We start from the raw sequence: 16,168 nt of genomic DNA on the forward strand, positions 1-16,168 counted from the left end.
CTTACGCCTGTGTGTGCTTGAGCACTGTATAATTGTTTTTTTTTCAAAGTTGCCAGCACATTTCTTCTGAGCAGGAATAACACATTTTCACAATTTTATGTTCAATTTCATAGGGCAACTGGGAAGAAATCCACAAAGAGGACCAAGTCCATCAATGGCCCCCTGTACGTGTTCAGAGGAAGAATCAACACAGAGGTGATGGAAGTGGAAAACGTTGAGGAGGGAACAGGTTCGTGCCAGCCCCACCAGTCATCAGTTCATAAAGGAGCATCCATCCATCCCTCTTTTCATTCACCCATTCAGCCATTTTCTTTCTTTCTAGATTAGCTGGTAGAGTATATTATACAAAGCTAATGAGTGTTTACAATTTGGGTGAGGCAATAAAATCTTGCGTAGGTTTTTCATGTTTGAACTGCTTACAAACGGTCAGGTGACTGTATGAATCTGCGGTCTGCCCATTGGTTCAGAGCGGATGCACCGACCTGCATTTCACACCTTTGAACTACTGGGATGCATGCTGTTGCAAGAACTGGCACTTACCAACTTACAGCACTGTTTTGCTCATGTGGTTTATTGCACACCAGCCTGTTTTTTTTTCACGTCTTGTGTTCAAATAGTAGTTAAAATCGTTCAAATACTTTAGTTGTGCTTAATCGAGCTTGCCTGGGGCAATATAACCAATGAAGTAGCCCCTAAAATGCTAATCCCACCGTTCTTGCACTCCAGACAGGCTCAAGGAAATGTTCAAAGTATCCGAAAGATTTCAAGTACTCTTTGAACTCAGGTCTGGTTGTTTCCTGTGAGTGGGTTTATAGTTGTAGCTGTAGGCCTTCGGGGTATGAATGCACTTCTTCTTGGGTTCACATGCCTCTTCTCTGTGCCCCACGGGCCATTTGCTGCCTGTCGCTTCGTACTTTCAGAGGAAATCACAAAGGAAAACATGTTCTCTCTCTGCACGTTTCTCAGAGAGACCGTATGACCTGATAGTGAGACCAAGGTCACGTGTCCTCTTTACACTGCCAGCTTAGCTTGTCTAAGGTTGAAAATGTGTTGATTTTGTAGCATTGTAGAAGCCCAATGAATCGCCCTTGAAATTACTGCACTTTTACACCATTCCATTGATTTGTTTTACAGTAATAAGGACGAGACCGAGTGAAGATTTTTGTTCTTCAACTAAATATTACAACATTGACATGCACCGACAACTGCAGCTAGACAGCATGTAAACAAACAACAAAAGCAAAGGCCAGTACCTCGTTCGCGCAAGGAGACCTTTTTAGCGTGAGTGTGTGTGTATACACAGTCACACCTCTTTCATTGGATGAATGCAATAACATCGTCCTCTTACATCTACTATTGTTTGATACCATTCCCCATGCACACCCAAACAGGATTATTTCTCCCTATGCCTCCCTCCGGGCCAGGGGGTTTCACATCTATTTATGTGACCTTTTAAACATTACACTAATGCAACTCCATTACCCCAACCCATTCATTATGCATTCGTGACCTGGAGCCAAATAGCTGGTAAAATTGAGAGAGAGACAGAGACTTTCTGTCGGGTCAGCAGAAATATGTATTTTAATGCTCGGTTATTTTTTTTCTTGGCAGTACTTACAGAATGACGGATATTTCAACTTTCCAAGGTGTTTCAAAGATAGGTGACGCTTGAGAGTGGTGTGGCCAGGCGGGCCGTATTACCCTCCGAGTTTGTTACAACTGAGGTCAACACAAGTTCATCAACACTGCGTCTTTTAGCGCCAAGTAAAAAAAGATAGTACAGTATTGATATCGATGTCAATCAACAGAATTGCGGTTAAAAAAAATGCAATAAAGGTTATTTCAAGAAGAGGAGTCATGTGGGGTGTGTACTGTACCATGGTCCCTTACTTGTTATGTACCTCTTTCCTCAGCTGACTACCACAGCAACAACTACACAGTGACCAACGGCTGGAAGATCCACAACACGGCCAAGAACAAGTGGTTCGTCTGCATGGCTAAGAACCCAGAGGATAAGCAGAAGTGGCTCGACGCCATCTTGAGGGAACGGGAGCAGAGAGAGAGTGAGTAGAGAGTGAAAAGAGGGATGTCCACTCACACTCCTTCTCTCCCACCTCCATGGAGTGTGTGAAAGAATGCTCTCGTGTTTTCTGGTTGTGCTGGCTGACCTCCTCGACTGATACAGTATCTCAGCAATGCTACGCTACGGGTTGCTAACACAATAATGGTTCAGATAAACAAATGGTTAGCGTTGCAAGAGGGAACAAAATAATTCCTCCTGTTTGTTGCGAGAGCTCCAATTGTAGCACGGGAGACATGCAAATGAATTGGTGCATCACTAGGACTGTTGTGGTATGCTTATGGTATGTGGATTATGATACCGTATGTCTTACTACCCAGAGTCTCTCCAGCTACCTAGCTTTTGTTTCATAAATAAAGTCTTAAGATCATGACGTGATGACCTAGAACTGCGTTGCCAAATGTATGCAGGTGAACACAGCCTGGAGTTTTAACATTCAAAGAAAAGAGCCAGTCGCCTCATGCGATGCAGTACGAGACCATGTTTTCTAATCAACACCCCCGAGAGAGAGAGCACTTTATAGAGCAGTTCATTCACAAACAAACTGGAGATGTGCGACAAAAAAAACGGACTATTCGATCCAAGCCAGAGCCCGAAAAAGAGCAGCAGCAGCAGCCTAGCCAGAAACCATAACGCACCAAGCGTGCCAATAAAGCTTGAAAGGCTTCTGTGGCTGTAGGCATGCCTGGTGATACCTGATAGCATTGGAGGCAGAAATCACAACAGCTTTCCCCAAACTGCATGCATATGGCAATGACTCCACTTAAACAGCCAAGGGGTTTGAACAAATAACCACACCTGGTTCGAGCTGTGTACGACAAAGCTTTGAATATTTCAAATGTAGCGAATGAGCCTAACGCATGGACTTGAGTGAGCGGTCACAGCAGAAGTCATGGTATCAGCACCTGATCCTGTGGCTAAAGTCGAGAAGAGGAGCTTTCCAGAGTACCAAGGGAAATTCTGGGTAGTCGGTTATGTTAGGCGGAAATTGACCTGAGGCTAATAGACACCAGATCAGTCACAGTGCAGCCAACCCTAACCCCAACCCCCCTCCCTGAACCCCCGGCCTAGCCCACATCTGGAAGGTTTGACCATGGCCTTTAGATCCACGGCACATCCCTTTCATCCCTGTTTTACTATTGATACCTGACCCATTGTTGGATTCCAGTTCCCCCACCTCTTTAAAAGGGCACTGACTTCAGTTGGAGGTTTTGGTTGTGGCCCCTTTAAATACTCCCAAGACAGATCCATTTGTTTTGGCCCTGGCAGCTGGATCGGTCTGAGATCGTCTTATCAAAGTTTTTGTGGCGACTGAGGGAAAATTAGTGGGCTAGCATGTTAGCCGGTTAGTCTGTGCCTGTGAGAGTGGGAAGAGGGGGTCTCTCGTCAGGCACTGACAGCTGGGGCAGCAGCCCAGGGTTGTGGCCCCCTGCACCAGGACCAGACCCCAGTCTGTCCAATGGCACTCTTTGTTTGAGTCTACTCCAGCTGCTGTCAAGTGTAATCCAACCCCACCTCCATCAGCGGCACCCAGCTCTGGCACACCCGCAAATTGAGTTGGAATTGTCAGAGTCCCATGGTTTAGCAGGACAGTGGAGTTTAGCCAATCAGAGAGCCTGATGATGGAGCTCCAAAGTTCAGAGAGCCCAACCGTGTAGTTTAGCAGCTCAGAGAGCCCCACGGTAGAGTTTAGAACAGAGCTAGTCATATCTACAGTATATGGTTTAGTAGCTCTGTGAGCATGGTCGACCTTCAAAGGCTCAACTTCAACTGTTGTCTCCACATATTTTTCATAATTTAACATTATTTCTCATCTCAGTTGTGTTGCAGCTTGGTAAACATAACTGCTGCTCTACACCAAAGAAATAAACACTCAGTGGCATCACAGTACATTAGCAGGCGAGTGTCGATACAGTACATGATACAGTACATTAGCAGGCGAGTGTCGACACAGTACATTAGCAGGCGAGTGTCGACACAGTACATTAGCAGGCGAGTGTGTCGACGCAGTACATTAGCAGGCGAGTGTCGACGCAGTACATTAGCAGGCGAGTGTCGATACAGTACGTGATACAGTACATTAGCAGGCGAGTGTCGACACAGTACATTAGCAGGCGAGTGTCGACGCAGTACATTAGCAGGCGAGTGTGTCGACGCAGTACATTAGCAGGCGAGTGTGTCGACGCAGTACATTAGCAGGCGAGTGTGTCGACGCAGTACATTAGCAGGCGAGTGTGTCGACGCAGTACATTAGCAGGCGAGTGTGTCGACGCAGTACATTAGCAGGCGAGTGTGTCGACGCAGTACATTAGCAGGCGAGTGTGTCGACGCAGTACATTAGCAGGCGAGTGTGTCGACGCAGTACATTAGCAGGCGAGTGTGTCGACGCAGTACATTGTTCGAGACCTGGACAGATTAACATCTGGATTTCCATCCGAAGGAGGTGGCAACGCCCCTGTACCGTGCCAGACTCCCCAACGAGGCCCTCCAGGCAGGGGCATTGCGTCTTCTGACAGCCCCGTGACAGCCTCTCCCCCTTGGGGGCTGAAACGTGTAGACGTCAGAGGGCTGACTGGAGGAAATGGTGGTGTCCCTCAGGGTTAGGTGTTGAGCCGCCTTGTTTTTTTGGCAATGTGAGACAAAATCTGCTGTGACTGCTGCAAGTCATGGGAATCAGCATGGCTTGTTATGCAGTGAGAGGAGGGATGCAGTCTTTCTCTCGTTCACTCTCTCACCACACAGGGATTTATCTTTACCCCTATATTTTCTCCCCTTCCTTTCCTGCTTCTGAAAACGAATTTCACAGTTTGGTTAGACAAATATTGACAGCAGTTTCTAACACCTTAGGCTTTCGATAATAACCTGTCTCATGAACTTCATATGCAAAATGCTTTGGTGTCTGACCCCTTGAGTTTTTCTCTGTTGGTAACAGGTCTGAAGCTAGGGATGGAGCGGGATGCCTACGTTATGATTGCCAAGAAAGGCGAGAAGCTCTACCATATGATGATGACCAAGAGCCGCCACCTGATCAAGGACCGGCGCCGAAAGCTGACTACCGTGCCCAAGTGCTTCATGGGAAAGTGAGTTCTTTCCCACCGAATAATTAACTGATTATTGTGCTTGGCTCCCTGTGTTGGGAGCCAAGCACTTTGTCGTCGGAGGCGACGGTTCCCAACAAATACAGAAAGAGCTTCATTAGAGAAGAGACCTTCCCTTTAACTGCCAGAGTATCATTTGGAACACCCTCCCCTCTAGGTGTGTCTGTGAATTAGCATGAACACACACGCTAAAGGAATCATACATTTACCCTGCTTTCACAGTTATACTCACAAACCCACACACACACACACTTTGGCATGAACACACGTGGGGAGCACACTTTTAATCTGCTTCCACAGCAGGGAACACGCACACGCACACACGCACACATACACACATACAAACATTGCATGAACACACATATACAGTGGCAAGAAAAAGTATGTGAACCCTTTGGAATTACCTGGATTTCTGCATAAATTGGTCATAAAATTTGATCTGGTCTTCATCTAGGTCACAACAATAGACAAACACAGTCTGCTTAAACTAATAACACACAAACCATTATATGTTTTCATGTCTTTATTGAACACACCGTGTAAACATTCACAGTGCAGGGTGGGAAAAGTATGTGAACCCTTGGATTTAATAACTGGTTGACCCTCTTTTGGCAGCAATAACATCAACCAAATATGTTCTGTAGTTGTGGATCAGACCTGCACAATGGTCAGGAGGAATTTTGGACCGTTCCTCTTTAGAAAACTGTGTCAGTTCCACAATATTCTTGGGATGTTTGGTGTGAGCCGCTCTCTTGAGGTCATGTCACTGCATCTCAATCAGGTTGAGGTCAGGACTCTGACTGGGCCACTCCAGAAGACGTATTTTCTTCTGTTGAAGCCATTCTGTTGTTGATTTACTTCTGTGTTTTGGGTCGTTGTCCTGTTGCATCACCCAACTTCTGTTGAGCTTCAATTGGCGGACAGGTAGCCTTACATTCTCCTGGAAAATGTCTTGATAAACTTGGGAATTCATTTTTCCATTGATGATAGCAAGCTGTCCAGGCCATGAGGCAGCAAAGCAGCCCCAAACCATGATGCTTCCTCCACCATACTTTACAGTTAGGATGAGGTTTTGATGTTGGTGTGCTGTGCCTGTTTTTCTCCACACATAGTGTGTTCCTTCCAAACGACACAACTTTAGTTAAATCTGTCCACATAATATTTTGCCAGTAGCGCTGTGGAACATCCAGATGCTCTTTTGAGAACTTCAGACGTACAGCAATGTTTTTTGTTGTTGACAGCAGTGGCTTTTTCCGTGGCGTCCTCCCATGAATACCATTCTTGTTTAGTGTTTCACGAATCGTAGACTCATGGTAACATCTCTGTTGATGTTCCAGAGATTTCTGTAAGTCTTTAGCTGACATTCTAGGATTCTTCTCAACCTCATTGAGCAATCTGCTCTGTGCTCTTGCAGTCATCTTTGCAGGATGGCCACTCCTAGGGAGAGTAGCAACAGTGCTGAACTTTCTCCATTTAATATGCAATTTGTCTTACCGTGGACTGATGAACATCAAGGCTTTTAGAGATACGTTTGTAACCCTTTCCAGCTTTATGCAAGTCAACAATTCTTAATCTTAGATCTTCTGAGATCTCTTTTGTTCAAGGCATGGCTCACTTCAGTCAATGTTTCTTGTGAATAGCAAACTCAAATAATTTTGAGTGTTTTTTTTAAAGGGCAGGGAAGCTCTAACCAACATCTCCAATCTCGTCTCAATGATTGGACTCCATGTTAGCTGACTCCTGACTCCAATTAGCTTTTGGAAAAGTCATTAGCCTAGGAGTTCACATACTTTCCCCAACCTACACTGTGAATGTTTAAATGATGTATTCAATATAGACAAGAAAATACAATAATTTGTGTGTTATTAGTTTCAGCACACTATGTTTGAGTATTGTTGTGACTTAAGTGGAAGATCAAATCAAATTTGATGACCAATTTATTCACAAACTTTTTCTTGCCACTGTATTTTGACATTAACACACACACAGAAATGACACATTTATCCTGCTTTTGCAGAAATGCTCATGAACACGTACACATTTGGCGTGAACACACATACACAGGAATCACACATTTTAGCCTGCTTTCTCAGCAGCGTACAGGACCACTCACACGCGTGCGAACACACACACGTTTTGCATGAACACACACACACACAGGAATCACACATTTTAGCCTGCTTTCTCAGCAATGCTCACCCACACACAGCGAGTCACTGGACTGAGCAGCGCTCTTTTTTTTCTTTCCCACCAGTCGTTGAATGCCACGAATTAACAACGAGGGCTGATTTGCCTGCAGTAATGCATTTTCCATTATGCCCCACAGCTCCATAACAAAGTGTTTGCGAGATTCCTTTCGGGTGAAGGGATAGAAGAGAGGAAAATGTTGATGTTGATCACCCAGCCATTCATTATGGAGTCAGTCAGCATCCTAACAAGGATTCAATGAGTTTCTTTAGAACTGTAAAATGTAATGTAACCTGCAATGAAATGTCAAGGAGGTAAGATTCTATGGGCGTTATGGGTGGGGCAGTTGTCATTCTGTCTGATAAGATTGAATTTGAACAGAATCCTACAATGCATATCAGTGCCGTCCCAAGTACTACTGATAAGAGAACTCCTAATGGCGAAGAAACAACACTTCACACTGTCCTGACTGTCCCGTGCAAGCTCACCGCTTCCCTCCATCCGTACCTCAAGCCGTCCATCCCCTCTGATATTTTTCCTTGTTTTCTTTTGTTCCTTTTTTGTGGGGGTTAACTCATCTAGACAGCTTGTTCATGCTCCTAATTTCTCCTCTTCCAAGAAAAGCACCCTACCTCCTTAATGCAGCCAAATAGTCTGTGTGTGTGTGTTAACGACTGTAGGTGTGTGTGTCTGCCGGTGGGTGGGCCTTCTCGTCCATCTCCGTGGCTGTTTTGGAAAAGCCATCCATATAAACGCGAGGGGATTTTTCAGGACTCTTTCCTCCTGTCAGCACTGTGAGCAAGGGTCTCCCTCTCTGCATCCCTTCCTGTTTGTAACGAACGCAACCTCTCTGTATTACTGATGTTATTATAAATGACCATGGCTCACTTCAGGAGATGGCACTGCTATTGTTATTGGATTAAATGAACCTGGTACAGAATGCCAATTTGACACTGCCATTTAACTTCGTATTCCACCATTTTTCAACATGGTATTTAGGCAGTTGGTCGTATTTGGTTCTTCTTTTAGCCTTCCTCTTTCTGAGCCAATTTCCTAATGCAGGTTTCTTTGCTCACATTGGTGCCTGTATTGCATCGTGGGTTTGGCAATGCACCAGGACAGTATTCATTGGCACGAAATGGAAGAAAACAGGCCCAAACATGGAAGGATTACCTTAATGCTTATGTTATTGTCCAATAAGAAACACTTGTTTATCGTTTTATGTTACAAAACATTTTTCTCTGTTTTGCTATGTTGTGCACTAATGAATACGACCCAGATCTTGTGCATGCTGGATGTGCAAACTGATGTGGTTTTCACAAGATTAATTCATTTGACAGATTAGTGTCTTGCAAAATAGAAACAACATTTGCAATATCAAGTTCCTTGTTCAAGACGAAGCAGGCCTCATGTTGACTCTGATATAGTATATCCAATAGCTAACTTCGATGACATTGTAGCATGCTGTGCAGAATGTCCGATACAGACACGTGTTCATATGCATGCATGCACGCACACATACAGTACACACACACTGAGATAATCCCTTAACTTTATTGTACACCCCCCCCCCCCCCCCACACACACACACACACACACAAATTACACATTTAGCCTGCTTTGGCAGGACTGCTCATGAATGCTCGCTCGTTCGTTCGTTCATACATACACATTTGAACATGCATGCAGAGGAATCATACATTTACCCTGCTTTCGCAGCAGGGTACACAAGCACTCTCACACGTTTTGCATGAACACACCCACAGGAATCACACATTTAGCCTGTGTTCTCAGCAATGCTCACTCACACATACACATTCAGACACTCGCTCACATTCACTGTTCGTCGTTCAATGGGAAATTGAGTTTGCTCAGTGGCGTGGAACATTGAGCAGAGGGACATTTCATTTTATCTGCTCCAAACATCTGGTTTGCTCAGTGTCTCGAGGGACAATTTATTTATTTTTGATTTATTTCACCTTTATTTAACCAGGTAGTTCTCATTTACAACTGCGACCTGGCCAAGATAAAGCAAAGCAGTGGGACACAGACAACAACACAGAGTTACACATGGAATAAACAATAAACAAGCCAATAACTCAATAAACAAGTCAATGACACAGTAGAAAGAAAAAAAAGAAAGTTTATATACAGTGTGTGCAAATGGCATGAGGAGGTATGGCAATAAATAGGCCATAGTAGCAAAGTAATTACAATTTAGCAGATTAACACTGGAGTGATAATGAGCAGATGGTGATGTGCAAGTAGAGATTCTGGTGTTCAAAAGTGCAGAAAAGTAAATAAAAACAATATTGTCTACAATACAGTCTGAGGGGAGAAAATGTTATATTTAAATATGAGGAGGCTTGTATATGAATGGTGCCACAAAAGCCATGAATACAAATTGGCACATTTTGGAGGGAGTGAAAAAAGAGAGCGAGAAAGAGGGTGTTTTAAGGCTGGTGGGAGGGAGGACAACGGGAGCGAGGGAGAAGGGGCAGAGGGATCGAAAGGGTTAGGAGATGTGGAATAGGGGATAAAGAAGGGAAGCGGGAGAGACCTTTTGGGAGCGCTCATCTGTTACAATGGGTTTTAAAAGGTGTGTGTGTGTGCCATTATATAATTCAGGTGACTGCATACGGTCTAAGGTGAATGGCACTAATATCCAGAATCAGTAGTGTCAATACCAGGCTGAAACAAAAAGCCTGCACAACCTTTGCCTCTCCCAGAACTGTAGTTGCCCTTCTCATTTTGAACTATCCTTGCCTAAAGCTATATCTGTATTCTATACTACCCAACAAGGGGTACTAGGATCCCTAGGGGTACTTGGCTTATCCACAGGGGGTACTTGAAAAGACTGAAATGCACATGAGAAGGTACTTAAGGGGTACTCCGGGCAGATAAAAAGCAAATCAGACTGGACCCCAGGAAGACTAGCAGTCATCATGGCATCAGGAAATGGGGATCTCAATAATGAATAATTCATTCATTTCATTATTGGGTTCCCCATTTGCTGATGCCATGATGACTGCTAGTCTCCCTGGGGTCCAGTCTGACTGTATCCCATGATATTGGATCTGTGTGGCTCAGGGTTTCGATTCCTGCTGGGGCCAGATTATACAGATAATGTAATGATAATAAGATAATGCACTCACTTTGGATGAAAACCTCTTCTAAATGGCATTTGGTCTGTCTTTTTAAACTCTTAACACCTTGTTGTATTTATGTTACACATTATTACACTAAAGTGTTGTGTCCTTGTAACCACAGTGAGTTTGTGTCGTGGCTGATAGAGAGTGGAGAGATCAGCAAGCCAGACGAGGGGGTCAACTTGGGTCAAGCTCTGCTGGAGAACGGAATCATCCACCATGGTGAGAGGATTGACTCTGTCCTTCATACCATTCTGTCATTCTTTTCCCCCCTCACTTTTTTTCTCTCTGGTTCTCTTTTTCTCCCTCCTTCTCGCTCTCTGTCTGTCTCTCTCTTGCTCTCTTCTCTTATTCTATATATGTTTCTCTCTAATCCTCACACTCTCTTTTATTCTCTTCTTCTCTCTTTCCATATGCCTCTTTGCACTTCATGGGTGTATTTGTTTGTATTATATTGTCAGTCTCATTTGATATTATTCACACTCTGTTTTACTCATTTCTGTTATTCTCAGCTTTTACTCCCCTCCTTTCGTATTGTCTCCATTTTTTTAAATGTATTTAACCAGGTAGGCCAGTTGAGGCAAGTTCTCATTTACAACTGCAACCTGGCCAAGATAAAGCAAAGCAGTGCGACCAAAAACAACAACACAGAGTTACACATAAACAAACATACAGTCAATAGAAAAATCTATGTACAGTGTGTGCAGATGTAGTAAGATTAGGGAGGTAAGGCAATAAATAGGCCATAATGCTAAATTGTAATTATTTTGCCACTAACACTGGTGTGTTAATGTGCAGATGTGCAGATGATGATGTGCAAGTAGAGATACTGGGGTGCAAAAGAGCAAAAAAATAAATAACAATATGGGAATGAGGTAGTTGGGTGGGCTATTTACAGATGGGCTGTGTACAGGTGCATCGATCGGTAAGCTGCTCTGACAGCTGATGCTTAAAGTTAGTGAGGGAGATATAAGACTCCAGCTTCAGAGATTTTTGCAATTCGTTCCAGTCATTGGCAGCAGAGAACTGGAAGGAGATGCGGCCAAAGGAGGTATTGGCTTTGGGGATGACCAGTGAAATATACCTGCTGGAGCGCGTGCTACGGGTGGGTGTTGCTTTGATGACCAGTGAGCTGAGATAAGGCGGGGCTTTACCTAGCAAAGACTTATAGATGACCTGGAGCCAGTGGGTTTGGCGACGAGTATGAAGTGAGGGCCAGCCAACGAGAGCATACAGGTTGCAGTGGTGGGTAGTATATGGGGCTTTGGTGACAAAACGGATGGTGCTGTGATAGACTACATCAAATTTTCTGAGTAGAGTGTTGGAGGCTATTTTGTAAATGACATCTCCGAAGTCAAGGATCGGTAGGATGGTCAGTTTTACGAGGGTATGTTTGGCAGCATGAGTGAAGGAGGCTTTGTTGCGAAATAGGAAGCCGATTCTAGATTTAATTTTGGATTGGAGATGCTTAATGTGAGTCTGGGAGGAGAGTACAGTCTAACCAGACACTTAGAATATGTGGACAACTACAAATACCTAAGTCAGAACCGTCCAGAGTAGTGATGCTAGTCGTACGGGCAGGTGTGGGCAGCAATTGGTTGAAGAGCATGCATTTAGTTTTACTAGTATTTAAGCGCAGTTGGATGCCACGGAAGGAGTGTTGTATGGCATTGAAGCTCGTTTGGAGGTTTGTTAACACAGGGTCAAAAGAAGGGCCAGATGTATACAGAATGGTATAGTCTGCGTAGAGGTGGATCAGAGACTCACCAGCAGCAAGAGCGACATCATTGATTATATACAGAGAAAAGAGTCGGCCCGAGAATTGAAACCTGTGGCACCCCCATAGAGACTGCCAGAGTTCCGGACAACAGGCCCTCTGATTTGACACACTGAACTCTATCTGAGAAGTAGTTGGTGAACCAGGCGAGGCAGTCATTTGAGAAACCAAGGCTATTGAGTCTGCCGATAAGAATGCAGTGACTGACGGAGTCGAAAGCCTTTGCCAGGTCGATGAAGATGGCTGCACAGTACTGTCTTTTATCGATGGCGGTTATGATATCATTTAGGACCTTGAGCATGGCTGAGGTGCACCCATGACCAGCTCAGAAACCAGATTGCATGGTGGAGAAGGTACGGTGGGATTCGAAATGGTCAGTCATCTGTTTGTTAACTTGGCTTTCGAGGACTTTAGAAAGGCAGGGCAGGATGGATATAGGTCTGTAACAATTTGGGTCTAGAGTGTCTCCCCCTTTGAAGAGGGGGATGACCGCATCAGCTTTCCAATCTTTAGGTAACTCAGATGATACGAAGGAGAGGTTGAACAGGCTTTGCAACAAGGCGTTGCAACAATTTCGGCAGATAATTTTAGAAAGAGAGGGTCCTATTGTCTAGCCCAGCTGATTTGTAGGGGTCCAGATTTTGCAGCTCTTTCAGAACATCAGCTATCTGAATTTATTTCTTGAATTTCTCGACTATTATAGATTTATCGGTGGTGACAGTGTTTCCTAGCCTCAGTGTAGTGGGCAGCTGAGAGGAGGTGCTCTTATTCTCCATGGACTTTACAGTGTCACAAAACCTTTTGGAATTAGTGCTACAGGATGCACATTTCTGTTTGAAAAAGCTAGCCTTAGCTTTCCTAACTGACTGAGTATATTGGTTCCTGACTTCCCTGAAAAGTTGCATATCGCGGGGGCTATTCAATGCTAATGCAGTACGCCACAGGATGTTTTTGTGCTGGTCAAGGGCAGTCTGGAGTGAACCAAGGACTAAATCTGTTATTAGTTCTACATTTTTTGAATGGGGCATGCTTATTTAAGATGGTGAGGAAAGCACTTTTAAAGATCAACCAGGCATCCTCTACTGAAGGGATGAGGTCAATATCCTTCCAGGATACCCGGACCAGGTCGATTAGAAAGGCCTGCTCGCTGAAGTGTTTTAGGCAGCGTTTGACAGTAATGAGTGGTGGTCGTTTGACCGCGGACCCATTACGGACGCAGGCAATGAGGCAGTGATTGCTGAGATCCTGGTTGAAGACAGCAGAAGTGTATTTAGAGGGAAGTCATGATGATATCTAGGAGGGTGCCCATGTTTACGGATGTAGGGTTGTACCTGGTAGGTTCCTTGATAATTTGTGTGAGATCGAGGGCATCAAGCTTGGATTGTAGGATAGCCGGGGTGCTAAACATATCCCAGTTTAGGTCACCTAACAGTACGAACTCTGAAGATAGATGGGGGGGGTAATCAATTCACATATGGTGTACAGGGCACAGCTGGGGGCTGAGGGGGGTCTATAACAAGCGGCAACAGTGAGAGTCTTATTTCTAGAAAGGTGGATTTTTAAAAGTAGAAGCTCGAACTGTTTGGGCACAGACCTGGATAGTAAGACAGAACTCTGCAGGCTATCTCTGCTGTAGATTGCAACTCCGGTCGTCTACTACGTTCGGAACAGAGTAAAAAGAGCAGATTTCTGGGCGTGGTAGAATAGATTCAGGGCATAATGTACAGACAAGGGTATGGTAGGGTGCGAGTACAGTAGAGGTAAACCTAGGCATTGAGTGACGATGAGAGAGGTTGCATCTCCGGAGGCACCAGTGGGACAAAGGAGCTATCTAAGGCATGTTGAGCGGGACTGAGGGCTCTACAGTGAAATAAAACAATAAGAACTAGCCAAGACCGCAGTAGACAAGGCATATTGACATTAGAGAGAGGCATAAAGCAATCACAGGTGTTGAGAGGAGAGAGGAGAGAGCTAAGAGAGCTAAGACAATAACGGGTAAATGGTGATGAATGGGCAGAGAGGGTCAGTCAGGTACACACAGGACCTGAGTTTGAGGCTGAGGCCGACAGATAAACAAATGTATGTACCGTGTTAGTGAACAGTCCAGCAGGCATCAGCTGTGTAGCCAAGTGATCACAGGGTCCAATGAGCAGCAATAGGTGAGTCGGAGCCGTTCGGTAGTCACAACTATTGTATTGTAGACCAAGAGTTAGCTGGTATACTTCGTCGGCTAGCCGGGAGATGGGCACGAGGCTAGCTCAAGGCTAACTGGTGCTTGCTTTGGGACAGAGGTGTTAGCCAACAATAGCCACTCGGTTGCAGTTAGCTAGCTGCAATGATCCGGTGTAATGGTCCAGAGCTTGCGGCAGGAATCCGGTGTTGTGGTAGAGAGAAGCAGTCCGATATGTTCTGGGTTGATATCGCGCTTTGCAGACTGGCAGGTATTGACCTAGCTAAAGCTGGATGGTGTCCGAACTCAAGGTCAAGACCGCTAGCAGTGGCTAACAATGACTACTAGCTAGTAGTTAGTTAGGTGGCTAGCTGCTGATGGAGGTTCCAGTGTCTATCCAATGAGGAAAAAGGAAGAAATAAGAAATATTTTTCATAAATAGTTACAAAACCATTTCCCCAGGTTTCTACCAGCAGACTTAGTAACTAGTTACAGGTTTACCGATCGAAACGATGCATTGAAAACGACACGCACACACATGTATTTGGCGCTGACAGTGAGCCAACTCACTCCAAGAAAGAGAGAAACCTGCATATTTCTTGACACTGCCTACAGTGGCCCAGTAGACTCAAAGACAACACTGACTGGATTGGGGGAGGAGGGCGTTGTGGGATAGGACATTGGGACAGTGATGGCTTTGGCCTCCGGGGTATAGGGCTGCCACTCATGAGGCACTGATCTCAAGGGGGAGTTGATGGAGCACAGGTGATGGAGAATGAGATTCAGGGTGACAGCAGAGAGTGGCAGGGAAAGAAGGCGGTGGAGAGAGACTCAAAACCGTTCACCAATTTCCCTGTGTTTTCCCCTTTGGACTTTTCACTTATGACTTGATGCCGTCAATGGGTCTCCCCTTGCACTGGCACAATGGATGTTCTGAAAGCGTTGGTCTATACTCAGCAGCAATCCTACTGGTTCAATGATTAGTGATGAATGTTTAACTAATTAACCAATCAGTTGTTGAACCCTCTCTCTCGCTCCCCCTCTCTCTACATTTCGCTCTGTCTTCCCCATCTCTATCACTCTTCCAATCTCTCTCTCTTGCGCTTTCCATCTCGCGCTCTTTCCATCTCGTGCTCTCTCGCCCCCCCCCCCCCCCCCCGTCTCACGCTCTCTCCTCCCCTCTCGCGCTCTCTCTCCCCCCATCTTGTGCGCTCTCTCTCCCCCCCTCTTGTGCGCTCTCTCTCCCCCCCTCTTGTGCGCTCTCTCTCCCCCCCTCTTGTGCTCTCTCTCTCCCCCCCTCTTGTGCTCTCTCTCTCCCCCCCTCTTGTGCTCTCTCCCCCCCTCTTGTGCTCTCTCCCCCCCCTCTTGTGCTCTCTCCCCCCCTCTTGTGCTCTCTCCCCCCCTCTTGTGCTCTCTCCCCCCTCTCGCGCGCTCTCTCCCCCCCTCCCGCGCTCTCTCGCCCCCGTCTCCTGCGCTCTCTCCACCCATCTCGCTCTCTCGCGCGTTCTCTCCCCCCCTCTCGCGCGTTCTCTCCCCCCCTCTCGCGCGTTCTCTCCCCCCCTCTCGCTCGCGTTCTCTCCCCCCCTCTCGCTCGCGTTCTCTCCCCCCCTCTCGCGCGCGTTCTCTCCCCCCCTCTCGCGCGCGTTCTCTCCCCCCCTCTCGCGCGCGTTCTCTCCCCCCCTCTCGCGCGCGTTCTCTCCCCCCCTC

General features: G+C 45.8%; 1 protein-coding gene across 1 annotated transcript in view; it reads left to right on the plus strand.

Moving 5' to 3' along the window:
• LOC120060870 (phosphatidylinositol 3,4,5-trisphosphate-dependent Rac exchanger 1 protein-like) overlaps positions 1 to 16,168 on the plus strand; it is a 119,493-nt gene that overhangs the window by 52,679 nt on the left and 50,646 nt on the right. Inside the window, exons 8-11 of the mRNA XM_039010278.1 lie at positions 114 to 229; positions 1,914 to 2,063; positions 5,013 to 5,160; positions 10,636 to 10,736. Coding sequence (XP_038866206.1) covers positions 114 to 229; positions 1,914 to 2,063; positions 5,013 to 5,160; positions 10,636 to 10,736 — 515 coding nt within the window. The remainder of the gene's footprint in view (positions 1 to 113; positions 230 to 1,913; positions 2,064 to 5,012; positions 5,161 to 10,635; positions 10,737 to 16,168) is intronic.

This window comes from Salvelinus namaycush, chromosome 16 (assembly GCF_016432855.1).
Source record: "Salvelinus namaycush isolate Seneca chromosome 16, SaNama_1.0, whole genome shotgun sequence".
NCBI classification, from domain to species: Eukaryota; Metazoa; Chordata; class Actinopteri; order Salmoniformes; family Salmonidae; genus Salvelinus; species Salvelinus namaycush.